This window comes from Hemisphaericaspora subhashii (genome assembly GCF_019202705.1).
Source record: "Hemisphaericaspora subhashii strain CBS 10753 chromosome Unknown scaffold34, whole genome shotgun sequence".
Lineage (NCBI taxonomy): Eukaryota > Fungi > Ascomycota > Pichiomycetes > Serinales > Debaryomycetaceae > Hemisphaericaspora > Hemisphaericaspora subhashii.
This window is the reverse complement of record NW_026057378.1, coordinates 82,282-108,119: the sequence shown is the minus strand read 5'-3', so window position 1 is coordinate 108,119 and position 25,838 is coordinate 82,282. Positions and strand designations below refer to the sequence as shown.

The 25,838-nt window shown below is 33.3% G+C and overlaps 14 protein-coding genes across 14 annotated transcripts; 9 read left to right on the top strand and 5 right to left on the bottom strand. All coding sequences in view use genetic code 12, as the record gives it.

Annotated features, from left to right (window-relative positions):
- Positions 1 to 530: 530 nt before the first annotated feature.
- Positions 531 to 2,042, top strand: J8A68_004841 (uncharacterized protein; the record flags this gene model as incomplete). Its single annotated transcript, XM_049408843.1, has 1 exon — positions 531 to 2,042. The coding sequence occupies one exon, from the start codon at positions 531 to 533 to the stop codon at positions 2,040 to 2,042; it is 1,512 nt and encodes a 503-aa protein (XP_049261921.1).
- Positions 2,043 to 3,359: 1,317 nt separating this feature from the next.
- On the top strand, positions 3,360 to 4,328 carry GCN4 (amino acid starvation-responsive transcription factor; the record flags this gene model as incomplete). Its single annotated transcript, XM_049408842.1, has 1 exon — positions 3,360 to 4,328. One exon carries the CDS (start codon positions 3,360 to 3,362, stop codon positions 4,326 to 4,328), a length of 969 nt encoding a protein of 322 aa, XP_049261920.1.
- A 573-nt stretch (positions 4,329 to 4,901) lies between these two features.
- On the top strand, positions 4,902 to 6,242 carry J8A68_004839 (uncharacterized protein; the record flags this gene model as incomplete). The annotated part of the gene is made up of 3 exons (XM_049408841.1): positions 4,902 to 5,051; positions 5,285 to 5,839; positions 6,108 to 6,242. 3 exons carry the CDS (start codon positions 4,902 to 4,904, stop codon positions 6,240 to 6,242), a joined length of 840 nt encoding a protein of 279 aa, XP_049261919.1.
- A 22-nt stretch (positions 6,243 to 6,264) lies between these two features.
- J8A68_004838 (uncharacterized protein) lies at positions 6,265 to 6,765 on the bottom strand (the record flags this gene model as incomplete). The annotated part of the gene is made up of 1 exon (XM_049408840.1): positions 6,265 to 6,765. The coding sequence occupies one exon, from the start codon at positions 6,763 to 6,765 to the stop codon at positions 6,265 to 6,267; it is 501 nt and encodes a 166-aa protein (XP_049261918.1).
- A 208-nt stretch (positions 6,766 to 6,973) lies between these two features.
- J8A68_004837 (uncharacterized protein) lies at positions 6,974 to 7,561 on the top strand (the record flags this gene model as incomplete). The annotated part of the gene is made up of 1 exon (XM_049408839.1): positions 6,974 to 7,561. The coding sequence occupies one exon, from the start codon at positions 6,974 to 6,976 to the stop codon at positions 7,559 to 7,561; it is 588 nt and encodes a 195-aa protein (XP_049261917.1).
- A 514-nt stretch (positions 7,562 to 8,075) lies between these two features.
- On the top strand, positions 8,076 to 9,326 carry TAZ1 (lysophosphatidylcholine acyltransferase; the record flags this gene model as incomplete). The annotated part of the gene is made up of 1 exon (XM_049408838.1): positions 8,076 to 9,326. The coding sequence occupies one exon, from the start codon at positions 8,076 to 8,078 to the stop codon at positions 9,324 to 9,326; it is 1,251 nt and encodes a 416-aa protein (XP_049261916.1).
- A 325-nt stretch (positions 9,327 to 9,651) lies between these two features.
- J8A68_004835 (uncharacterized protein) lies at positions 9,652 to 12,333 on the top strand (the record flags this gene model as incomplete). Its single annotated transcript, XM_049408837.1, has 1 exon — positions 9,652 to 12,333. One exon carries the CDS (start codon positions 9,652 to 9,654, stop codon positions 12,331 to 12,333), a length of 2,682 nt encoding a protein of 893 aa, XP_049261915.1.
- A 321-nt stretch (positions 12,334 to 12,654) lies between these two features.
- Positions 12,655 to 13,914, bottom strand: J8A68_004834 (uncharacterized protein; the record flags this gene model as incomplete). The annotated part of the gene is made up of 1 exon (XM_049408836.1): positions 12,655 to 13,914. The coding sequence occupies one exon, from the start codon at positions 13,912 to 13,914 to the stop codon at positions 12,655 to 12,657; it is 1,260 nt and encodes a 419-aa protein (XP_049261914.1).
- Positions 13,915 to 14,542: 628 nt separating this feature from the next.
- Positions 14,543 to 15,862, bottom strand: J8A68_004833 (uncharacterized protein; the record flags this gene model as incomplete). Its single annotated transcript, XM_049408835.1, has 1 exon — positions 14,543 to 15,862. One exon carries the CDS (start codon positions 15,860 to 15,862, stop codon positions 14,543 to 14,545), a length of 1,320 nt encoding a protein of 439 aa, XP_049261913.1.
- Positions 15,863 to 17,887: 2,025 nt separating this feature from the next.
- Positions 17,888 to 19,537, top strand: J8A68_004832 (uncharacterized protein; the record flags this gene model as incomplete). Its single annotated transcript, XM_049408834.1, has 1 exon — positions 17,888 to 19,537. The coding sequence occupies one exon, from the start codon at positions 17,888 to 17,890 to the stop codon at positions 19,535 to 19,537; it is 1,650 nt and encodes a 549-aa protein (XP_049261912.1).
- Positions 19,538 to 19,946: 409 nt separating this feature from the next.
- Positions 19,947 to 20,189, bottom strand: J8A68_004831 (uncharacterized protein; the record flags this gene model as incomplete). The annotated part of the gene is made up of 1 exon (XM_049408832.1): positions 19,947 to 20,189. The coding sequence occupies one exon, from the start codon at positions 20,187 to 20,189 to the stop codon at positions 19,947 to 19,949; it is 243 nt and encodes an 80-aa protein (XP_049261911.1).
- A 247-nt stretch (positions 20,190 to 20,436) lies between these two features.
- MTW1 (MIND complex subunit) lies at positions 20,437 to 21,423 on the top strand (the record flags this gene model as incomplete). The annotated part of the gene is made up of 1 exon (XM_049408831.1): positions 20,437 to 21,423. The coding sequence occupies one exon, from the start codon at positions 20,437 to 20,439 to the stop codon at positions 21,421 to 21,423; it is 987 nt and encodes a 328-aa protein (XP_049261910.1).
- Positions 21,424 to 22,376: 953 nt separating this feature from the next.
- J8A68_004829 (uncharacterized protein) lies at positions 22,377 to 23,348 on the top strand (the record flags this gene model as incomplete). Its single annotated transcript, XM_049408830.1, has 1 exon — positions 22,377 to 23,348. One exon carries the CDS (start codon positions 22,377 to 22,379, stop codon positions 23,346 to 23,348), a length of 972 nt encoding a protein of 323 aa, XP_049261909.1.
- A 521-nt stretch (positions 23,349 to 23,869) lies between these two features.
- On the bottom strand, positions 23,870 to 24,886 carry J8A68_004828 (uncharacterized protein; the record flags this gene model as incomplete). The annotated part of the gene is made up of 1 exon (XM_049408829.1): positions 23,870 to 24,886. The coding sequence occupies one exon, from the start codon at positions 24,884 to 24,886 to the stop codon at positions 23,870 to 23,872; it is 1,017 nt and encodes a 338-aa protein (XP_049261908.1).
- Between the last annotated feature and the right edge of the window lie 952 nt (positions 24,887 to 25,838).

Genomic DNA, 25,838 nt, shown 5'->3' with positions numbered 1-25,838 from the left:
GAATCATATGAACAAAATCCTCTTCTTATCCATACTGGAATTGGTGGGAATATTACTGATAATAAGATTAATATAACATCTGATAAGCATAAACACATATTATTATCTCTTTATAATTGCTTTTTGATAAACGGGGGTGGGTACTAAGTGGATGGATACCTTCTAGTTTAGTCTTTATTTATAACTGCTTTTTGCAGATGATTGGTTGAGGTGAGTGATATGCCTTCTCTACGAATCGGTTGTTGATTGTTAGTTAAAAGGTTTTGTTTTGTACTTGGTTGTGTTGTTAATTATTGAAATGAAAAAGAGTATAAAGATGATCATTAAAATTGCCTTCCTTCTCCTCCGTATAAACCGATAAAATCAAAGCAGAAAAAAGAAACTCTTACGAATGCACGTGATTTTAGTCGCGACTTATTTTACGACAATATCCTCTGTGGGGACCAACTGAAAAAAAAAAGATAGTTAGAAAAGATTATCAAATTTGCCATCAATCGAATTCTTCTTCTTGTTGATGTCAACCCTTCAATATGTCATCAATTACATTAAATATATCATATAAAGGATCTACCAAGAAGATCACAACTACAAAATCAACAACCATTTCTCAATTGACTTTAAATGTTCTTTCTAATTTTAAAATATCAAAAGATGATTATATTGGAATTTTAAATTATAATCAAAAATCACTTGATTCTTCATTACCAATACGTTTAACTCCTTTAATTAATAATTGTAAATTAACTTTAACTTTAAAGAAATTAGATATAAATAATCAAATTAATATTCGATTAATGCATCCTGAATTAGGAAATCAAATTAAATCATGTTCAATTGGAATTAATTTATTCGAAGTATTACAATTATTTCAAATTCAAAATTTAGAAAATAGTCAATTACGTATCTTAAATTCCTATTTTACTAATGATCAATATGATCTGACACGATTGGGTGATGTCATTGGTGATTCCCCAAGTGTGGTTATTCGATTTGAAATTATTAAACTGGCAAATGAAAAGGAAAAGATATTGAAACAACAGCAGGAATTAAATAGATTGCAATTAGAAGAGCAAAAGGAGAGACTTAGGAAACAAAGAGAGCAAGAAGAAGAAGCACAACAGCAGCAACAAATAGAAAAAGAACAAGAACAAGCGAGAATTGAACAACAAGATCAGATGGACATTGACCAAGAAAAGGAACAAGATGAAAAGTATCAACATGACGACTTGCCGATTGAGATCGATAAACCAGCAGTGGAATCTAACGAAGTTGATAAAGGTCTAGTCGATCAAGCCAACCAAGAAGAATATACATACACTGAACCTGAACTTCAAAAACAACCTCAATTATACATGCCAAATCCAAATACAAATCATTCCTCCCAAACTTATGAAAATCCGGATGAAGATTATCAAATGACAATTTCTCAAGCTAAAACTTATCATAATATTATTAAAAATACAATTGCTGGTAAAAATAAATCAAAATCTCCCATTAATGGACCCGATAAAACGCCAAAGAAATATTTGATTAGAATAAAATTCCCTGATAATTCAATTCTTCAAATAAATTATCTTGAAGATGTTTCAAGTATAAAATTTGGACAATTAATTAAGTCAATTGATGAGTTAATTTTACCTCAATATATTGATTTATATGATTTAAAATTAGGATATCCTCCTTTTACAAAATTAACTCAAACATTTAATGCCAATAATGAATTTCTTTATAATATGCCTGATTTTCAATCAAATGAAACAATCACATTAATTTGGCAATTAATTAAAAATGATTTAAATATAAATAAAGGTCCATTTGTTAAACAACAGAATGTAATAATTAAAACAAGTGAAGATTTACCAGAAAGAGTTTTAGAAAGAAAAAGAGGTGAATTACCTGATGATGAACCAAAAATTAAGAAATCACAAACTTCAAGTACAAAAAGTATTGGTAGTAGTACCACCTCCTCCTCATCCACGGGCTCCTCCAATTCTAAATCGATTTTACCAAAATGGTTTAAATTAAATAAGAAAAGTTCATAGATTTTAAAGTTAATAGATGTGTGATTTTTATATCTATATGTATGTTGTTGCGTTACCGGACCTGTAAAGGACTTCGGAAAACGGGTTCCTATACTTTATTTATTGTTCGCTCTTTTATATGTGCCAAATCCCGTTGAACCGATGCTTATTAATTTACCTTCCAATTGATCAATGATTTTCATTATAGAATACAATGGAGTTGCGCGTTTCACGTGAAATACCTCAAAACATCCAATCATCAATAGTAGGTGTATTGCGCGTTTGTTCTTGAATTTATTTTTCATTTAGTGAGAGATTATGCGGGAAATTATTAATAAGAAAACGCCTTATACAACTTATGTCAATCTGCTGGTTTAGACAAAAACCTTAAATGGGGGGGGGGTATACTCTTCTGATGCCTGAGATATTTCGTTGTCACTCCACCAGATGTGTTACTCTTGTAAAGTATATACAACACTATTAAGAAGACGTCGTATGACTCATTATTCTTATTCAATGTGTAAACAAGAAGAAAAAAAAATCGCTGTGATTCTCGTAAGAAAGAAACAAAAAAAATAAAACACATTTTAAAAAAATAATATTTGAAACATCCTGCATATAATTGGTATCTATCCAATGAAAAATAAGAATCTCATAAAACAATGTACTGAGATTTACTACGATAAAATATTTTTAAGTTTTTTTTATAAATGTCTAAATTGTATGTATTGGTTCGTATACAATATTAATTTGTCTAAGTAAATTCTATACTGATTAAATATTTTCAATTCTTTTCCAATTTTTAATTATAAAACTTCAACAAAATCCTCAACAGAAAAAATTTTTTACTTTTTTTTATTTCTTTCTCTTTCTTCTTCTTCTTCTTCTTCTTCTCTTCAGTTTAAACAACACCGACAACAAACAACAAACAACACAATTCTATATACTACTACTGCTACTACTACTACTACTATTAGTTAATTTACTTACTTATTATTTTCCTTCCATTATTATTTTAGCGTATCCATAGTTTTTCACCATGTGTGCTTAAATTTATTTTATTAAAATTATCCTTATATAAAATTTTAAAAAGAATTGTGTTTTATTATATTAATTAAAACCCATAAGTTGTTTATCAATCTTCCTCCTCCTCCCTTAAAAATGTTGTCATAAAGTTTAAAAGTTTCCCCCCGTCCATAATGACGTATTTGTTACAAATCAAAGATTATCCATAGAGTTAGCCCCCCATCCTCTCCTCCTGAATTATCAAAGTTTATTATTATTATTACTGTTTACTGTTTACTATTAAAGTTGTCCCCTAAATTAAAGAATATCGAAATGTCTGCTACTACTCCAATTATTTACACTGATTCATTATTTGAATCCCAGGATTTATTTGCTCCAGAACATTCAATGGTTCCTGTTGCTTCCCCAGCTAAACCAGAAGTTATCGAACGCGAATTGAATTCAGCATTAGCTGCACCTGCTCCAGTTACTGCTGTTGCTCCAGTCGCTTCTGCTGCTTCTCCATCACTCGCTGTTCATTCAAGTGTACTTGACCTGGTGTTTAGTGCTACTATGGATGAATTAGATCAAACTCCTATGTTTGATGAATTAGATTTCATTGTTGATGGTGCTAATGTCAATTCTAAAGATGATTGGGTTTCATTATTTGGTGCTGAAGATTTCTCCACCAATAATGAACCTTTACTTTCTTTAGATGATGATGTTAATGCTGCTATTGATGATGAAAATATTTTACCAAAAGATGATACATTATTGAATAATACATCTGATGCTACAATTTCAGCCTCAACCACATCCAATTCTTCTCCTGAAGTTTTTTCAACTGCTAGTGCCAGCTATGCTTCTCCACCAGCTACTACTATTTCTTGTTCATCCAAGAGAAAGTATGATGATGTTGAAAAGTCTTTTGAATTCCAATCTACTTCCACCAATACCCAAACTCAATTATTCACACCAAATCCTTCATCTACCTTGCCTACTCCATTGCTTGACGTTGGTCGTTCCAAGAAGAAAGCTAAGGTTGACCATTTGGGATGTGTTACTTACTCTAAAAAGCAAAGAGCACAACCATTGAAGCCAATCACTCTTGAATCTGATGACCCAATCACTTTGAAGCGTGCTAAGAATACCGAGGCTGCTAGAAGATCAAGAGCTCGTAAAATGGAAAGAATGTCTCAATTGGAAGACAAGGTTGAAGATTTGTTAAGTGATAAGAAGAGTTTGGAATTAGAAGTTGCTAGATTGAAAGAGTTGCTTTTGGCTAATGGTATACAGCCATGATTTTGTTTGTATTTGATTGTATATTTGTTTTGTTAATGTTTATAAAGTTTTAAATAAAAAAAAAAATGATTGTTTTTTGAATTCAAATTGTAAATTAGTTTTAGAAGTTTACGCGTGTAGTCAGTTTCTCTATATTCTTTATTTACAGCAGTTGCCGTATAATATTGTTCTTTCTCTGTACAACTAAAAAGGTTACAGTTCCATACTGCGAGATGCTTATCTTGTAATATGAGTCATGTAAATATTCCGCTTATTTTTCAACCAAACTTTGTAGTTTTTCGCAACCAAATTTAAATTATTTGTTGAAATTAATAATAAGTTGCTAATATTTGAGAAATTACTTAATTAAAAAGATGATACTTATTTATACCTCTCTTATAACGAAAAATAGTATCAGCAGTGAATTAATAGATCATTGCACTATTATTGATATGGCCCTGCGTGAATTATTTCCACCGAAAAGGAATGCTGCATGGTGCAAATGATATGCTGAACGGTTGCAAAATTTTCTTATATTTAAGCAGATCAAAGTAGCTCATCTTCAAAACAACCGAAGGTCGCATAAATAACAATATGACAATTAGCCCATTTCATAAAGATGCCCCTTCAAACTATTCATTGTATCGGGCCAACGATGAAAGATCCAAAGTAGTAAAAGAAATCATCACTACTGAAACTGAATATGTTAACTGCCTTAAAGATATAGTCAAATACCAGAAACTAGTCCAAGCTGGTTGCTTAATCACACCAGAGAAGATCATGGCTATTTTCATAAACATTAATGAACTTATCCAAATTCACCAGAGTTTCCTTTCCAGACTTACAACGACCAATGTAAATAACTATCTTTTGCATTTATCGAATATTTGCCTTATATTTCTGTAACTTATGAAGTCTGGGTGAGAGGACAACAGGGTTCACTTGAGACGATATATTGGAATGTTGAAGACTTAAAGAAATCTTCTACTTTCTTGGAACCTCGTTTTGAACTTCGTTCATATATCAATAAGCCCATGGAAAGATTAGTTGAGTATCCAAAGCTTTTGAGCCAACTTATGAAAGCTTCGCATAATGATCTTTCTTGCTTTAATGCGCTATCTAAAGCAAAAGATCAAACGGAAAACTTGGTCAGACACTTGTATAAATTACATCAACGTATTGAAGATACTCATACCCAGTGGCTAAAGATAAAGCCAAAAGTAATTTGGAATGGTATCGACAATATTCAAGGAGAATTATTACATTTCTCTAAAGTTTTAGCCACATTCGAGAATATAGGACAATATTTGGCATTGTTATTTGGGAAAAGTATAATCTTTTGTATTGAGGTTGACAGTAGGCAAAAGAATGGTTATTTAGACAAGAAATTGTATCACTTGAAATGGTTTGAACTATACTACGAAGCTAATATAGCTATACCCATTTCACAAATCTCGGAGCTAAACTCTTCCAATTGTACCGTTACGATTTTGGGAAAAGGGAGGCAAAGAGCCGATATCAGGTTTGAAAATGTAGAAACGTGTGATGAATGGGAGTGCTATCTACACTCTTTAACAAAGAACCTGCGACTGACGAATTCCATTTCTCAGAAAGATCTAGTTGGTAAGAGAATGTAACCAGACAGTAAGTACTTCTTTTCTCAGAAGGTTGTAAATCACACTTTACAGACTTACCTAGTTCTAACCATTATATATTGATTTAAGAATAAGACCAGTTATTTAAAAGGAAACCAAGCTGTAGTAGCTGCTTAGCTTTTACTCTAACTTTATTTAACGATAGCCATCTACCTATCCATACGAAGTTCAAAGCCCGTCTAAAAATAAGCTCTTAATATCAAACAATAATCCAACTGTTGGCAGTGTTGATATTGAGAAATTTCCAACAGGGATTTGCGGATTCAAGGAGTTTTTTTGAAACCAGCCCGGGATATAACCATCTACTGGCAACTTCCACAATTCTTTATTGCCAGAAAGGCTTCTTTTAGCAAATAGGTAATTATCCAATTTTCATTAAAGCGACAAGCAGATGTTAACACTTTTAAATCAGAATCAAGGAAATCTTCTTCATAAGTTTGTTTAATTCTCTTTTCAACTGGAACAAAGAAAAGATAAGGCATCTCTTTGGCTATTATATAACTCAAATATTGGATGTTTGTTAGTGGTGCATTGAACAAATTAGTCACACCATCTTGAATCAATCTTTTTGCAACCATCTCAATCAAATTTAGAAGATATTCAAATGCTTTTGCATGTTGTTCATTTCCTTCTTCTAGTCCTAGTAGTTTCATTACTTGGTATTGTTCGAAATGCATGTTTGATTGAATCACAAGTTGTGTCAATTTGGTATATGAAGCACTAGAATAACAATTAATGGCCCTGTCGTAGAATGAATCCAAGTCTGATGCGACAGGATTGGTAGCGGAACCCGTAAAGCCCATGTTGATAATAGTTCTTAATCTGAAATATAGAGAACTAAACCCTCATTTAGAGGGGCAATTGATTCTAAAGGTACTATATAAATTCTTTTATGATTCGTTTGTTTTTATTGTTAGGGTTTTATGGTTGTCCCCTCAACTTTAAAAATCAGAAGGGTTGCCAAACTTATTAGAAAACCCACAATTAGACATCAGCGTCATAGAGGGATAAATGCCGTCATACACAGCAAGCGAGGAACAAGTACAAGACTCGGATTGTTCGCATCAACGAGTTGAAGATACTCAAGTCACTTCAGACGCGTTTAAACGTGTTGCGAATCCTCAAGAACTATTCACTTTATACGCGACACGGAACTTTCAACGAATTCATACAATTAGGTTTCCTTCAAATGAAAGATTGAATCATATTATGAAGATTCGAATAGATAAAGTAGCCCATATCATGAAATTCAAAATAGAATTGAAAAATCAACTACAAGATGCTCAAATTAACTATGATAATTATCTGAAAATACCAGATTTTAATAATGCAGCACAAGATCTATTCGATATGTCCGATCTTAGTCCCAACAGTCAAATATTTATAACAGAGAGCGATTTTGCTGACTTTAAGCTGAAGACACTCGAAGAAATGACTTTGAATCAACAACATGATAAAGTAAGCTATCATCCTAATTATGATTCTATTGATCTCGAAAGTTTTGAAAGTTATATTGAAGATGTTTTGAAGCCTGCCTTCACAGGCGATCAAAATGAAATGTCTATTATTGCTCAATTAACATATTCACAGGTTTCGTGAAGTTGCTGGGCTAAATGAATTTGAAGGCAAAATGGCATTTAGCGCTACCACACAAATATGAATACCAAGAGATTTTCAATTTCTTTTGCATTTTCAATACTTTCCTTTAAAGAGAATGTTAAAAGGAGATATCATGGCCATGAAACTTAGGGGGTTCTTTTGGTGTAGAGTCTTTTTCTTTATATTACAATAAAGTGTTTAGTTATTAACTTAGTGAATAATATAACCTCCACCCACTTTTGATGTAGGGGTACACGTTTTATTCTCACCTTCAATTAAGAAAAAATAATTAATTAATTCAAAATCAAATCATTAATTTTCGCACCCATCGAGAATTAAAATGAGGCTATTTACAATTTTAACAATCTATAAACCACCACCCAAATTTTAAAAATCAAAAAACCACCACCCAAAAAAAAAAAAAAAAAAAGAAACCATTATTTCTCATCTAAGACATTTTCAGGTTTAAGCACAAACCCTACTATTATATAAAAGATCACATCTAATAATAAGCATGTCGTTTCAAGATGTTTTAAAAAGAGGTGACGACTTTCTTAGTGATTATCCTCGAACATCTAAACTATGGAATTATGCTTCTCATGCCACATGTCTTTTCATGATTTTGAATTCCAAGATTTTATTAAACACCTTATATAAACCAGAATTACACGATATAGAAAAGTTAGATTATGCTATGGCAAAAGCAAGAATGGAAAAGAGATCCCTATTAACTGTTATGAATCATATGTCTGTTGTTGATGATCCCGCATTTTATGCATCATTGCCTTGGAGGTATCATTTAGATATTGACACTATTAGATGGGGATTTGGGGCCCATAATGTATGTTTTTCAAATGTTTTCCAATCATGGTTCTTTAATCTTGGAAAGATTTTGGGAACAAAGAGATTTGGAGAGGGTCCATTTCAAGGATCTCTTGATGCAGCCATTAGAATTTTAAGTCCAGATGATACTTTAGATTTAGAATACACTCCAGGGGTTAAAGATGTCGAGAAGCCATTAGTCTTACAAAAAGTTAACAACTTCTTGAATCGCCCCAATTCAAAAGAAACAAGCAAATTAGTAAAATTTGTCAAACCTTCCCCAGAATCCACCAATGTATTAATGTCAAAATCTCCATTTATTCGTACTAAAACTTCTTGGTTCCATGTATTCCCTGAAGGGTTCGTTCTACAACTCAAAGAGCCTCATAGTAATTCAATGAGATATTTCAAATGGGGTGTTTCTAGATTGATATTAGAATCTACAAGAGCACCAGTTGTTGTTCCATTATTTTCCTTTGGATTCGAGAAAGTTGCACCTGAAGATGCAGCTGATGAAGGACTTCAAAGATGGTTACCTGCCAATTTTGGTGCCGAAATTCATGTTTGTGTGGGAGATATAATCCCGGATGCAAATATTGAGAAATATCGTGAAAAATGGAGATCATTAGTAAAGAAATATATCGATCCTAAAAATCCATTTGATTTATCAGAAGAATTAAAATATGGTGAAAAAGCTCAAAAGTTAAGATCTGAGTTAGCATCATATTTAAGAGGGGAAGTATTGAAGATTAGGGAATCATTAGGAATTTTTAATCCTGAAGATCCAAGATTCAAGGATCCTAAATATTGGAAAGAGTTTACATCATCTGAAGGATTAAGTGATCCTAATGTTAAATTCATTGGTAAGAATTGGGCTGTTAGAAGATTTCAATCTCATTTACCTGAATATAATCCAGATGATGAAAAAGATGAGAAAAGTTGAAGAAGTTATTTCCTGTTTTCCTTTTCTTGTTTTTGTATATAGACCCATTGTTATTTATTTCTAATCCCCTTGTATAATTCATATATAAGTAGCATATAAACGTTTTAATAGATGAACTTATAATTAATAGTTCTAATCTCCCATGGCATATCATATCTGGTTGAAATGAATTCCGCTGCGAAAAATGATAAATGAAAATTTTTCAGGATCCTCTTTTTTTTTCCATTGGGGATACAGTTTTCAATGAGGGTTCTATTTCTCTCTGTTTCTACAAGTGCTTGCATATAATTGACATTCCAATACCCATAATCAAATCTTATAAGAGATGCGGATTCCCTCTAGAATAGCTAGTCAGAATCTTGCGAGAATAATATATACCAATAGTGTGTCAACATTAAGAACAATCCCTCGAACCAATTCTTTATTGCCCATCGTATATCCAACAAGAAATATATCATCATTCACGAAGAAAATAAAGAAAGCTTTATTTGTAGATGAATCTATCAAGAAAGAAAATCCTGTTGTGAATCGATGTTACAACGAAATCAAAGAATATGTTGATAATGAACTGATGGATCCAAATCTAAAAGCGGAAATGATACAACAAAATATTGCATCATTATTACATGAAAATATGACTAGGAATGAATTTTTCAAAGTTCTTGATTTGGCAATCCTTCATCTTCAAGAGCTATCTAGAAATAATGATATAGAATTGTTACCGTTGGAATCTTCAACCATATTATTTGAAAAAGTATCAGATATGATTCTATCTGAACAAGAACAAGGTAGAAAACCTCATCTTCCAACCTTTATTCGTATTGTAATTAGTCACTTACTCAAAAATGTAAATAATTTGCCACATTCCACCTTGCTTGCTTTAGTTGATTTAGGATCTCAATTAGAAAGTTTCAAATTAGCCTTACAAAGTTTGGTGTTTGCCAAGGGTGAACAACTTCCAGAAAACTTCTCCACTTTACTAGTTGAATATTTTAAACGGAAAGGAAGGCTCTCCTTGGAAGTATTTGAGGAACTTGTCTTGCTCCTGGAACATGAACCAAAACTAGTTGATGAGGGAATAATTTCCAGTTTGAAGCTGTATATCGAAACTTTATATGAAGATGCAGCTCCAGAGACACATTGCTATATTGATTTAGAACGTAATATCGATAGAGTGCACATGCTAGTCACTAACTTAACCGAACAACTTTCATTGGAGAAAATCTCCATGAAGGCAGTCTTGATGTTATTTAGGTTGAATTATGAATTACTAGCAATCAACAACCACCAAGAATCTGAAAAACAACTTAACAGAATATTAGATTATTTAGTTGATCCACCTACAGACCAGAAATTTTCAGATGTCAACGACATAATATTTGAACAGAACTTGGATGATGAAGCATTAGCAGAGGCTCTCTTGGTATCAGCTTGGTCTTCTTTGAAGTATCATAGTTTGGCTCAATCTATAACGCTCTTTATTCTCGGTGATCTGATCAAGTTTTCTCCTGAATTACGTCTTCAAGCATGTGCATATCCAAAAATTCACGAAGATCTAACTGAAGTTCAAGCATTTGAAACTATGACTGAAATTATGGATACTTTCGAAAATGATATACTGGATAGATCTCATTGTTTTGATAGAATAATACAAGCAGCTCTGACTTCGCCAAGCATCGAACCCAATGGGAAATTTGTTGAATTACTAACTGGCTATTTTGCTGAAGAATATTTGATTGAACCTTCCAGAAAGTCCTTCAAATATCGAATCGACAGAGCATTACAACAAAATGAAGTTAGCGCGGCCGTGGATATTTATTCTGCAAGTATTGAAAATGGAAATACATGGACTGCAGAAGCCCAAGACCCAACTATATTTAAAACATTGAATGATTTAATAGTTGAAGTAACCAATGGTTCAGTGGAGGATGAAGAACATTGGGTAGCAATCTATCAATCTGTTAGTGCCCAAGCACAATCTCCGCTTAACGTAGAAGCGATTACTAATGTAGTAGCTGCCTATTTAAAGACGGATGCTATAGCCGAAGCAGATCAGTGTATGCACAAGAATTTGCCCGAAATTAATCGTGATACGATATACAGGTTGCCTAGTGACAAGCAATATGGTTACAAGTACCGAAAGCTTTTTGACGTTATCCATGATTTCATTATCACTTACAAGGGTAGACCGGAGAAAGCTTGGTATTTCTATGTCGCCTTGAATGAATTTTTCTTCCTTTCACATGAAACTATCTTACCAGCTTTGAAATTCTTTTGTGATAATGGTTTATTAAGTTCCGCTCTTACTATATTGAAAACTGTTGTGGAAAGATCGCAAATGCACGGAAAACATCCAAACTTGCCACCAACTCGTGAAATGTATATGTATTTACTTACTGAATTTGGTAATAAATTATACGAGCAAGGTGTTCTCGACATTCATGAAATTATCAAAATGGATGTTAATCTTCTAGAACTGGACATTGAACTTGAAAATTGTATCCTCAATGCTTATGCCAATTTACAAGATATCACCAGAGCCAGACGTTTGTTCCTTTCAATGAGTACAAAGCCAAAAGAAGCAGGTGGAATTAACGAAGAATCTGTGCAAATTATGGTCAAAGCCTATTCATACAATGATATTCATCATGTTCAAGATTTCTTTGAAGATTTGCCTCAATTTGGTGTGGTACCAAATTATGCCATTTACAGACAATATTTGATTGCTTATGTTTATCATGGGTTTGCTGAGAGAGCAATTGAAGTAGCTGAAGAAATGCCCAAGTATGATTTGGAGGTATCGGGAGATGCGTTGATTTGTATGTATAATTATTGTGCTTCCAAGCACGGACAGCAATTAATTGCTGATTGGGCAGAAAAGAAACATCCAAAAGAGTGGGCAAATGTGGTCGAGTCAGGGTTATTAATTGAATCATCTGGATATAGGGCCGATGAAAGTGTCATCGCAGCAAGTTCATCTGATGAAATCAAGTTGTTGAACGAGTAATCTCTAGTGTTATATAGAGTAGACTTCAAGAGACATAATTGAAGAGTGCTAGATACTGTAAATATATTTATTTTCACGTTTGAAAGTTCTAACCGGGTCATTCCAAGCCGTATTAGACTGTAATCATAACCGGCTGTAGATAACCATTAGTATTAGAGATACCTTCTAGGCAAATAAAACTAGGCAAAGATCTCGCTTGTTAATTACAGAAACAATGAAAGTATATTAAATGAAAATAAAAATAAGTCTATTCTCTAGTAAACTATTTAGGTAATGATTTCCAAAGTGTATAATCACTTGGCTCATTAAATAATACGCTCCTTAAAAGAGTAAACCAATAATAGTCTTAAAGTTGTTCAAGATATAGTTAATGGCAATCGATCTCAAACTAGAATTTGCCATAATTTTAGTCACTGTATTGGTAACTATGTCAGAATCATTGACAGCAGATATCAAGTCGTCTAAGGTAATAACCTTATCATTGACAATGGCAGTCACTAACTTAATTAAGAATTGTTGTCCATCTGTGGTTGTAATAAAATCCTCGAGTATAGAAACGGCCAAACCGGATTTTTGAAGTGACTCGCAAATTTGTTCCAAGTTGGAAACATCATTAACCAACGTAATAACAGTCTGAAGTATCTGGTTGTTGATCCCTTCAATTGAATTTTGAACCAGTTCAAAGAATCCAAGGACAGGTCCCGAAGAAGTACTTGTTGTCGAAGATGAAGAAGTTTGGGCATCATTTTGTGCACTTTTGGAAGCACTCAAGGCATCAGAGCTTAATGAATCTTCTGCAATAGATGTAGACTGTGTTTGTCCTGTGGTTCTAGAGATAACCTTTGTACTTGAAGTAACTTGGGGTTGTAATATGCTAATCGTTGGAAGTTGGATTTCCTCCTCTGGGGTACTTGAAGCAGCTATTGCAGTTGTTGACGACAGGGTTTGTCCGGTGGTACTGGACGTAACCGGCTGGGTCTGGCTTGTGGTTTGTCCTGTGGCTTGGCTGGATGAAGTCTGTCCAAAGCCAAGTTTTTGTCCAATATCATTTGCAATACCATCAATAAAATCAAAAACGCCTCTTTTGGTTAAGTCTCTTTTAGATATAAATGGAATTGAAATAACTTTCTGATTGATCAAAGTCTTGATAATTGTGATTAACCCTGGAACCATATTGTCATTCTCGAAGAAGGACATAACTATATCTACTGCCAAGTCTGATTGGTCTACAGCTGTTAATATCTTGGTCAATCCGGTAGCTGTAATATAATTCTCAATGAGATTAATAAGTTGTGGTTGAGTCAAAGGATTCGTAGCAAACCCATGGGCTAGCTTAACACCGACCCCACTTTTATTTAACTGGGTAAACGTTGTCGTAAGAAGCAAATTGTCTCTTTTGCTAAGAAGAGACATATCCATATTGTCAGCAAGCATATTGAGGAAAGCTTCTACATCTTTATCAATACCTTGAATGTCTCTTTCACCAACACTCAATGGTGTTGGTGCTGCAATGGCGAATGTTAACAAAAAGAACGTTAATAAGCTGTATAAATGTTTCATGGTTTGTTGTTGCAAAATCATCTGGTAAGATAAATTAATTTTTGAAGAGAAATCAGTTTACTTTTTATAATTTATCAAAACAAATAAACTGAAACGTTCCCTATCACTTCTTTCGGTAAAACACCTAAAAAGGGTACCTTACATATCACTGTTAATTGTTTAGCTACTTTACCACTTTGAGTTATTTGCAGAAAGATAACTTCCTAATTGGGAAGTGTTCCAAATTCTGGTTGCGGAAGGCTTTTGCTCCCCCAAAAAAATACCGATTGTTTGTCTAATGAGGAAATCTTTTATACGTTTCTTTCGTGGATCACAATAGAAAGAGAAATTCAGCACAAAGACATGTGAATGTTGAATTGATTTATATTAATCCCCTCCCCGAGAATCTAACTAGAAATTATCTAACATAATCATATTTGGTACCGGTAAGTTTTATACGGAACACTTTCAATTTAATCAAATAATTGGGTAAATTTGTAGTGTAAACATAAAATTCAGAATGAAAGACGTACCATATTCTCTGATAGAAAACAATTAAGAAAGAATCTAATCTGCTATACAGTAAGCATACAATAAAATTCTCGAATGATCATAAATGGATATAGAGTAGTCACTATAGAAAACAGAACGTAATCCTATAAAATTTTCATCATGCTTTCACTATACCCAGAGCCCTCATTTCATCATATAAAACCACTGACCTCAATAAGACTTGGAATCCATTGTGAACGTCTTCAGGACTAGAATATTCTTCTGGACTATGAGAAATTCCATTTTTGCAGGGAATAAAGATCATGGAGGTGGGAACTCTGGTACTAACAAAGCAAGAATCATGGCCGGCACCACTCGTAATTTCTCTGATTTCGTCATCCTTAAAAATTTGTCTAGCTGCAGCTTTGACTGTGTCAATGTTTGTTTGGTTAAATTTGATTGCTTTTGAAGTGGTTATATTTTCAAATTTGACCAGCAAGGGTTCTGCTGTTGGGGAATTGATATTGGCTTCTGCAAGTTGTTCAGCTTTTTCTTTGATTTCTTTAAGAATTACCTCTAAAACTTCATCTTCGACATGTCTACAATCTAAAGAAAATCTAACTTCACCTGGAATAACATTGACTGATCCTGGATCTAACTCTAATGTACCTACAGTAGCCAACCCGTTGTGCTTTGTTGCGACTTCTCTGGCCATCAACATTATTTGGGCAGCCGACATCAACGCATCAGATCTAACTTGCAGTGGGGTAGTACCTGAGTGGGATGATTTACCCTTCACGGTAACTAAGTTCCATTCGAAGGCTTGTCCTCCAACTACGACACCGATTTCCTTATTTTCTTTCTCTAAGATTGGGCCCTGTTCAATATGAATTTCAAAATGAGCAGCAATTGGATTTTCCAAATATGATGCCTTAACTTTACCGTCATATCCAATTCTTTTCAATTCATCGCCAAATGAAACCGGTTCCTTATCTAATGACATCAAATTCAAACATTCTTCCAATGGAATTTTTTTGGCCCAAGTTCCAGATGCGACCATTGACTTTGGGAACCTAGCACCTTCTTCATTTGTCCAATTGATCAACGCAATAGGATAATTTGGAACATAATTATTCTCCTTTAAAGTACGAAGGACTTCTAAACCAGATAATACACCTAAAATACCATCATATCTACCTCCACTAGGTTGGGTGTCTAAATGAGAACCAATAGCTGTTGGCAATCCTGGGTTCTTGCCTGGCAATATAGCAAAAATATTCCCAACTTGATCCACCTTAATTTCACAACCTAAAGATTCAGTTTCATCTACAAGCCAATCTCGAACACATTTATCTAAGTCTGATAAAGCCAACCTACAGACACCAGTTTCTGTTTCACCAGGACCCCATCTACCTTTGGCCCCCCATTTGGATGTTTCGTGTATGGTGGATAATAATCTCCCCTTTTTAATGACTAATGAGTCAACTGAAAATGTCATTTTTTGAATATAAATTGAAGTAAGTTTGTTAAATAATTTTGATTTAAACTCGACGTTTAATTTAAATAACATAGTTTATTTTCACATATGACATAATGGGATGTATTTATACTATTTATTTGAGATCTATGAGTATTTATGGGATAAGATAACATCCCCTATTATTTTCTTGTTTACAGCGGAAAAGTCCAAATCGGGGAAGGGATTCCGAGGACTGAAAAAAAATGCTGTAAAGAGTGGTTATGTTCGTTGATAAATTTGGTTAGTATCACAGAAACATAAACTTTAAAATCTGTTGATTGTAGTATGGGGTAAGGCAATTATCCGGATAGTGGTTTCCGCCCTTGTCTGAAAATAGCTTTCAATATATTTCAAGCATGTTGTTTTCTGGTTTAAAGAAGCGACTCTGACGCAATCATCAATACGATACTATTGAGCATAGAAACCTTGCCGTTCTTGAGATTCTCCAAACGAGTATCCTGATTCAACAGTTGGTTCCTTTTGTTTACAAAAGATTTCCGCTACAAGGCTAAATTCTGGCAACTTCACCCTTTCCTTTCGTATCTCATCTGTCATACCAATAGATGAAACTATTAATACTTTAGCGAAAAATTAGATTCGCATCTAACGTTTGCGGCAAAAAAATTCCGATCAATTGGGAATGTAAATTGCGCTTTTGCCATGAATTTCTGACAGCAGGTAAAATCTACTAACCCATGATGTTACAAAAGAATAATAGATAATTCTCTTTTACAGAATGAAAATGAACCTCCTCTTCGATAAACTACAAGAGAGCATAGTATTGGTCGAGTACAAGGGCATCCATCCTCGAAGATGTATCTTTCGCCTTCGGTAGATAAAAAATCACAATTGACTGATTTTATTATGGATATGTGTATGAGTCCCAAGTGATGTGGTTGTCTTTAAGCCTTACTCGGAGTAACTTCCAGGAACCTTTTTGCTTTGTTCCTATCTTAACATAGGAAGCTTTTCCATGATCATAAATAATTCATCTGCCTTCCGGGAAAGCAACCCACTTACGAAAAAAATGTGGTGGTGTCAGGTTTGTATAGTACAAGTATTTGTACGATGCTGCATTCGTACAAATCGTTCCGCTTTACGTATTGCCTGCCACACTTAATGCACAAATAGCTTTACGAAGCCAATCCGATTAAAATTACATTCTACTACTGAAACTTGCACTGTAAGTCATTATCAGAATACGATCGTAGGTGCTGTACTAAAAGAAAGAATGTAATTCATCTCTAATTTATCGAGTCATGTATTAGAATACTCACTGTAGCAGCTAAAGCATTGCCGGATTACCCAAATACACTCGAAAGGCTCATATTATATAGAGTTCAAGTCAGTGTGTTATTTTTATCGTCACATAATGGGCCATAATTGCAAGCAAAATATGCAAACAGCTTAGAAGCTTAATCTGACCAATATGCAGTAATTTGAACATTTTGCACGTCCTTCTCCTTCTCCTTTTTTTTTTATTTTTATTTTTTAGTTTTAATTTAAACACTTTTTTTTTATCGTCTGTAAAAATTATTTTTAATCTTTTTCTCTCTCTCTTTTGCCTTTTAAATAAAACTACCCAAACCCATTAAAGCAGAAGAAGAGGAAGTAGAATAAGAAGAAGCAAAAGAAGTCGTAGTTATTAGTGACAATACAAAGGGAGCATTAAAAAGACCATTCCAAAATTAGTCCCTCCCCTCCCCCCACACATTCGCTTGAACAAATTCAGTTTCACTTTTTAATCCCTTTTTTTTTTTTATCATTATTAAGAAGAATTTAATAGTTGATGGTTTAAACCCTTCACCCAACTACCACTTTATAAATTCATTAGCTTTTATATTAATATTGTTTTCCAACCAAGTCATTCGCTTTACAACTTTATAAGGACAATAAATCCTACTTACATTCGCTTAATATTTCATTTTACTTGGAATAAGAACTTTTTAACAAAAGCGCTTTATATCAGACTTTATTTTTAACTTCCCACGTTATTAATTGATTATGGGTATGAAACTTGAAAACATTCCTAAACATTTAGAATTGGATCTAAATACATCCCCACTTACTGACAGTACAAGCTTACTGTTCTTTGACATGAACGCAACCCTGGGATTCCTGACTAATACTCCGAACTTAAATTCCTTGGCATCCGGCCCTACTTCACAACTTAATGAATTCGATCCAGAATTTGTAGGGAATTATTTTCCAACTCCAATACCAGCATCTCAACCTCAATTTACTCATCTCCGAGCCAATCTGCAGCAAGAATTGCAAGAACAAATGATTTTACTCAATTCGACATCATCTCCAGTAACTTTTCAGAATGCCGCAGGGTTCCGAAGCAATCCAACTTTACCAGCATCACAATTTTCACCAATCACACCAATCCCTGGTACTTCAAATTTTGGTTTTTCAAATCATCCTATGGATGTGCCTGTTGGCTCAACAAATAACACTCAAACGTTTATGGATTATACCCCGTCAGCTTCAATGACACAAGTTATCTCACATGCTTCAAGTGAGGCCGCACCATTAGTGGGATTGGGTTTCAGAATTGACTCTGATTCCACTTATGAACAAGTTCAACAAGAATATTTACAACAAATGAGAGAGCAAGAGTACCATAAGTTGGTTATTGAAAAACAGAAGCAATTTCAAGCCATACAAGAACGATTTGTAGCACAACAGCAACAGCAACAACAACAACAGCAGCAGCAGCAGCAGCAACAACAGCAAATGCAACGAGTCAATAACATCAATCAGCACCACCAACAACTTCAGCAAGAAGCCATACCAGAGAATACGAGTCTAGCCCAGCAAGCGCAGACTATTCTACAATTGGGACAATCCATGGATGAAAGCAATATCAAACAAGAAAGTGTAGACTTGATCGTTGATTCTCCTGCTACCATTGATGCCTCCAGCAGCCCTGAATCGTCGATGTCAAAAGATGACTTAATTCACATGTCAACTACTATTGCAAACAATGATAGCTGCGTAGAAGATCTCTTGAACGTGGACCTTTTGAATGATTTGAATACCCCATCGGCGTTTTCGCACCAAGGTATATTATCAGAATTTGTTGACTTGGGCTGTGAGTCCTCAGGAAGTGATGCTGATCTATTGAAAACATCTCAAGAAATTAACGATGGTGCTCCAAGTTCAAGGGTCCAGAGACTAGGAAGTATATCAGAAGTGGGCTTGATGACTCCAGCGACTACAACTAGTGCTGCTGAGACTCCTCGATCTAATTCTAAAATACTTAAAAAGAAGCTAGGAAACAAGACAAAAAAGAGTTTAAAGAAATCATCATCTTTTTGTGGGAATACTGGAAGTCCTACGTTTATTATAAACTCGTTGCAATGGAATAAATCTCAAGGTGATTTCCATCTGAAACAAGAATCCAAATTAAAGAAACGATCATTCAGTGAAAGTTCTCAAATGATACCCGTTGTTTCTTTAACTAACTATTCATTCGTGTATGAAAATCCCGATAATATGGACGAATTATCACCAGACTCTGGTTTAACGGGAAAATCATCCACGTCACTGAATGTGAATATTTCTACACTTCAAAGAAATACTGTAAAGAGTTTGAAGGCTGGGTTAATTGAATTTAAGGTCGACTTGAAGAAGAAGTCGAGGAAGTAAGAATCGGACGAATATGTGGGTTTTTTTTTTAGTATTTTTCGATATGTGGCTGGCTACAGGAGCGAATTATTCGTGATATTGTATTATTAATAGATTTGTTTAAATAGATTGAGAGTCTGGATTAACTCTCTAGTTTATGTATTTTTTTTCTTTATATGTTGAACATAGCTTTGGTAAAGGTGAGTAATTTAGTTGATTTCTTGTATTTTAAGTGTCCCTTTACGAATACCATAATTTTCAAATAAATAAAAAAACGTATATTATAAATGCAATATAAAAATAAAGATGCTAGTAATATTAACCAGTGGATGAAAACAATTATTCAACAACAAAAATCCCTTAAATTTAAGGATTTAATTCTAATTTACATGGAAAACTGATAATCGTCGTCTTCATAAACTCAACCCAATTACAAATCCTTGTCTCTTGGAACGTAATCAGTTTCAAACACTGGTTGGTGTCTGAAGCGTCTTGTTAATGGTAATTGACCTTCCGTCTTATAAGCAACTATTGTTAATCCAACAGGGATAAGACCTGCGAATATAATGTTAAAAATAACAGATCTTGGCTTAAAACGGAAGTAATGACCTGCTTTTTCCCTGGCAGTGTTGTATCTTTGAAATTCTCTATCTGGATGTAATGTCCCTGCCATTATGTTTCTATTCTGCTATCAACTATATTGAAGTATATTGGAGTTAATATAGGACTTCAATTTAAACTGGTAAAGTTTTTTTTACAGCATATAATTGGTGAGGGTCACTATGCAGGATGAAAAATTCTAATCACGTGATACTCGATTTTGCAGATTACCAGAAAAACTGTAAATATCAAAATCAAAACAAACTCCCTATAGCAATACCAATTTCTTTCATAAAACTTCGAAGCAGGTTTAATGAACAATGTCAAACGAATCACTTGATGCAAGAACTATAGCCATACTTACTGAGCATTTTGGATATTCTCCAGTGACAATTATAAACGATGTTATCAATGCAGTGAATCAAATTATGTATCGAGGAACCAAAGCTTTTGAACGATATCTTTTCAGTAGGAAACAGGCAGCTTTAGAGAAACAACGACAGGAAGATGATTCTGGAAAGAATCCGCAAAGAGTAAATGTGTTTAGGGAAGTTCTGGACGATGATATTAGACTCGGTACTGCCAAATTGGAGAAGTTGCTTGAAAGTCAAGTTGATTTGAATTTTGATAAATTTGAACTTTATACACTTAGAAACATATTTAATATTCCTCGTGAGTTGGTCGATGGAGGATGGGTGAGGTTGAAGCATCATGAAGGTGTTGAATTTGGCTCTGAAATAGCTAGCAGGAAACCAGAGCTTCACTCACAATTAGTAGAATTGAAGGAACAAATTGAATTTGAAGCACATATTCAAACGGCGTTAAAGTTACAGTTGATAAAAGCAACAAAGATAGTTGAAACAATGCGATTACTAAAGTCGAATTTACGATTCTTGGCTACAACAAAGTTACCAGATGATAATGAAGAAGTAATTATTGCTAAAGAAAAACTTGCAAGCTTAAGTCCAATTGATGAAACCTTACATTATTTGATTAAACAAGTGAAGATACTAAATATAGAAATGGAAAATGTTTCCAAGAGAATAACGTATAATTTACATCATAAGAAGTTTTTGCCGGATGAAAGAGATATAATTCAAGATGGACGAGTAATTCAAATTCTTACTAAAGTTGGTATTCGCGATTATTCATCGAAGAATCAAAGCACAACCAGCCATGATCCAAAAGTGATTTTGCAAGATCTGCAACTAGATTTCCCGATGGATTTCAACCAAGTATCCAATCTGGATGCTGTACGGCGAATACTTGAGGAAATGGAATTAAGTCAAGAAGTAAGTCGAAACTAGTTGAAATATTATCTCTTGAAAGGGTTGCTTAGCTTTTGCATTATGCATTATTGGAGTCAGCTCCTTTTCCCATTCATCAGAAATGACGGTATATGGGGGCAAATTTTACACGTCTTTACACAGCAGGGGACCAAGGACCAAGTTCGCTTTCAAGAGAAGTAGCTATAGCCCCGTTGCTAATAGACGAATTGATTTGCATCAATGTTGGTTGTACTTAAGATGAGAGTGGTGTGGTAAATGCTATTCAAATCAACATCAAAGGATGATTGAAGAAACGATGTTCACGATTTGATTAGGCTAACGGAAATCAAAATCCTGGTAATTGTTTATAAACTGTTAGATATTGGAAACGATGTTCACGATTTGATTAGGCTAACGGAAATCAAAATCCCTGGTAATTGTTTATAAACTGTTAGATATTGGAAATGTCGTATTTTATAGAGAATAATGTAAGATTTGCATACTTTTGAAGGATTTAAATGTCCTGACATATTTTCTGCTACAGCTTCTACTACTTTAACTTCCATTGCCAAAGGTAAGACAATAGATAAAAAGATGTGTTAATTTTCTGTTGTTCAAAAAACTCAACATTTTGATTATTTGACATTATTGTAACCGTTAAGAACCCTTTATAATTAATTTGAATATGCCAAGACAACATAACACCTTCATCCAATTTCTTAAGAAGTTCGAAGGAAGGTCATAAAACCTCACACAAAATCCAAAAAGGGTAATCCAATTTACCGCGGTACAACAAATGAAATTTTTTTTTTTTTTTTTTGACTCTTTGAAATTTAAATTAAAAAAAATCAAACCATCCAAACACCAAACAAAAAATTAAACGTCATTTAAAAAAGAAAAATCAGATAAATCAATTTTTAACTTTCTTCTTTTTTCTTATTTAGAAGCATATTTATACGCTAGACGATAGCATAGACATAACTGACTCACAGATGTTTCTGCTGTATTTATATCACACCCTAACTAGCATAGGATCCAACGACGGAACCATTCCTTTGCGTGTTCAAATTAGTGGAGTCATGGGCTCTACTTCTCTCGCATGTTGGATCGTACTTTTAATGCCACAACTCATTGAACAATGGAGGTTAAAATCGGCTGAGGGGATAGCAATAGGGTTCATAAGCATTTGGTTCATGGGGGATGTTTTCAATTTAATAGGGGCTGTTTGGGCCGGGTTGTTACCGGAAGTCATTTTTCTTGCCATTTGGTTTTGCATTGCCGATTTCATGATGATATTTTCATATTTTTATTATACTCATATCTATAAAAGACATCATCATCATCGTCATGGTAATAAACGTTCCAGATCAAGAAGCTCATCAAGAAGGAGAAGAAGAACAAGTGGTAGCTTAGAACATGGAAGTCATAGTGATGGTGATGAAGGAATCGTAAATGAAGAAAGGCCATTATTGAGAAGAAGACGTAGTTCTACATTAACTGATATCGCTCTTGAACCTCAATATCATTCAATATTTGTTAAATACATATTACCAATTTTATTTGTTGTTGCTGCCGGAGTAGTTGGATTCTTTTTAGGAGGTGCCAATATGGGAGATGAAAATGATTCACCCGGTAGTGGTGATGATGGAGCCATTGCTTTAGGTCCACAAATCATGGGATATTGTAGTGCACTTCTATATCTTGGTGCTAGAATACCCCAAATCATTCAGAATTATCATAGAAAGAGTGTCCATGGATTAAGTTTATTATTCTTTTTGTTTTCAACATTAGGTAATTTAACATATGCTGGACAGATATTATTTTATAGATCAGATTCAAAATATATTTTATTGAATTTAAGTTGGTTATTAGGTTCATTAGGTACAATCTTTGAAGATAGTTTTATCTTTTTACAATTTTATATATATCGTGAAAATCATCATCAAGAAACAATTGTTGATTGATTGATTGATATAAAACATAATAATAATATACATTTCAAGTTTTTAGTTTAACTAATTAAATATACAAAACAAGAAAGATAAAAGTAAAATTCCTGTAATTAAGTTTTTCTCTATACATCCGTTTAATAATCGATACAATGTCCCTAGTCTTCTCTATTAACCTCATTGTATTACTATTCCCAATATTATTAATCATAATAATAATCATAATAAATAAATATGTTGTTGTTGATTTCTGTATTTCCTTTTTCTTCCCATTCCCAAAAATTCCGTTTCCCAAATTAAAAATTCTAAAAAAATTGTAAATACAAAAATAATTATCCTTTCTTTCTTTCTTTCTTTCTTGTTCGTTAAAACAAATTGTAATTTATCCCTTTTAAATTTGTAGGTTTCTATTTGTTGCTAATTTTTTTTGTTGATGTTTTTATCAATTTTTATGCTGCAAAAAAAATTCCAAAAAAATTTCAAACTGCAAAATATTCAAAACCTGGTTAGGTTGCTGTTGAAGAAACATGAAATACTTATAAATGCTTTTCAAATAAATCATCCTTCAACCATCCTACTTTTTCAAATGCAGCAAACAATCTTGAAGCTTTATTCACATCAATTCTACAAGCTTTTTGTGCATCAGTTCTTCTGAATTGTTTTCCAATCCTTAATCTAGCAACCTTTTCAAAAAATAATCGTCTCTTTGAATCCAAATATACTGCAACTGGTAACCTCAAAATGCTTGCCAATACAACTTCTGCGGGATGTAATTTCGATAAATTAGGATCTTGTGATAAATCCATTGGTTGTCCCTTCCATTCAATTTTCAAACATTTAGTATTATTAGGTGGTAATGTTTCATTTGGATCTGGCGAATAATCAGGTATAGATTCATCAATTAGCATTTGTTGTTGTAATGCAATTGAAGGTGATGCAGATGTATTTGGTCTTCTCTTCTTTTTAGGTGAGAAAGATGGAGATGGAGTTGAGAGTTCATCATCGGTATTTAAATCGTATTCTTTGGTTTTAATAATACGTCTGGTACGAACTCTCGATGATGATGATGCATCGTCACCACCACCGGAAATAACTGAGTTGTCATTATCCGATTCATAATTGAATCTTTTCCTATTGTATCTCCTCAATGGGAGGCTGATCTTGTTGCGCTCTTCGTTAATTATCAGAGAGTATTTGTCAATAAATGACAATTGATCCGACTTATAATGACTGTTGGTATATTTTGGTATGGCAATTGTTAATTTATAATCCTTAAAATTTTCCAATTTGAATTCATTTTTAGTAGGTAAATATGATTTTGTATTTGATAAGAGCACCGAAGGAGGGGCTGGTGCAGGTCCAGCGGTATTTAAAGGTACACTGCGTTGATAGGGCGACAATGGTGGTGATAATGGTGGTGCTACAGTAATTAATTCATTGCCTAGAAGTCCCTTTGGTTTATCAGCCGTAGAATTAGTTGTGGTAATTCTCTGTGCTTGTTGCTGTTGCTGCAGTTGTGGTTGCTCAGGCGTATACAAGTCTCTTTGGATCATTGTCTTTGTAAATGGTTGATATAACAATGACATCTTCTTTAACTATTCAATTCAATGATTTAATTAAAGGAATAAGAAAGAAAGTAAGTAAGAAAACAAAAATAATTAGAAATTAATGAGAATTCAACTTAATTATAAAAGAATCAGACAAAAAAAAATATGCTTATTTATTTCTTTTTTCTTATTTGCTTTTTTCTTTTATTAGTTTATTATTTTGCAATCAGTCATCTCTTTTTTTATTTTTTTTTTTTATTTATTTAAGAAATCATTATTTTTTATGCAGACATTTAAAAAAAACCTACAGAACAAAAAAAAAGTTAAATTTCTTTTGGTTATTGTTTCGAATCAAACATAAAAAAAAGTTATGTTTCAGATACTTGTTTTATCCTTCTATCATGTGCTAGCATCTTAGAGGATTATTGATTGCTTTTGAATGACCTCTATTTCAATAATTGGCACACAATTGAACGAGAGCAACAAAGAAAAACCTTGGAAAATATATTGGTCTACTCTTGCAATGTGTGTATCAGGCAAATATGAAATTGTCCGGCACAATGTGTTTCGCTTCTTAACGTTTCTTTTCTAAACTCATTTGCTTTAAAAAATATTATTTTTTTTAACTATTAAATTTTTATTCTCACATTTTTTTTTCTGATTTGCGGATTTATTCCACACTTTGAGAATTGTTTCCAGTGTGGTAAATGCAATTGAGTGGAGAGCACCAGTTTATTTGTTATTTGTTTTTTCTTCAAGTTGTCAATCGACGTCAGATGGAAGACTCCTTAAAAATGAATAATAAAAAAAAAGACTGACTGATTAGGTTTATGTGATCAGTTTTTTCTTAATATTTTCTTTTTTTTTTGTTTTTTTTTTTTGGTTATGGACGCTTATGGGGTACATTTTTTTCATCCAAAAAATTAATTATTTTTTTATCTTTTTTTTCTTTGATGGA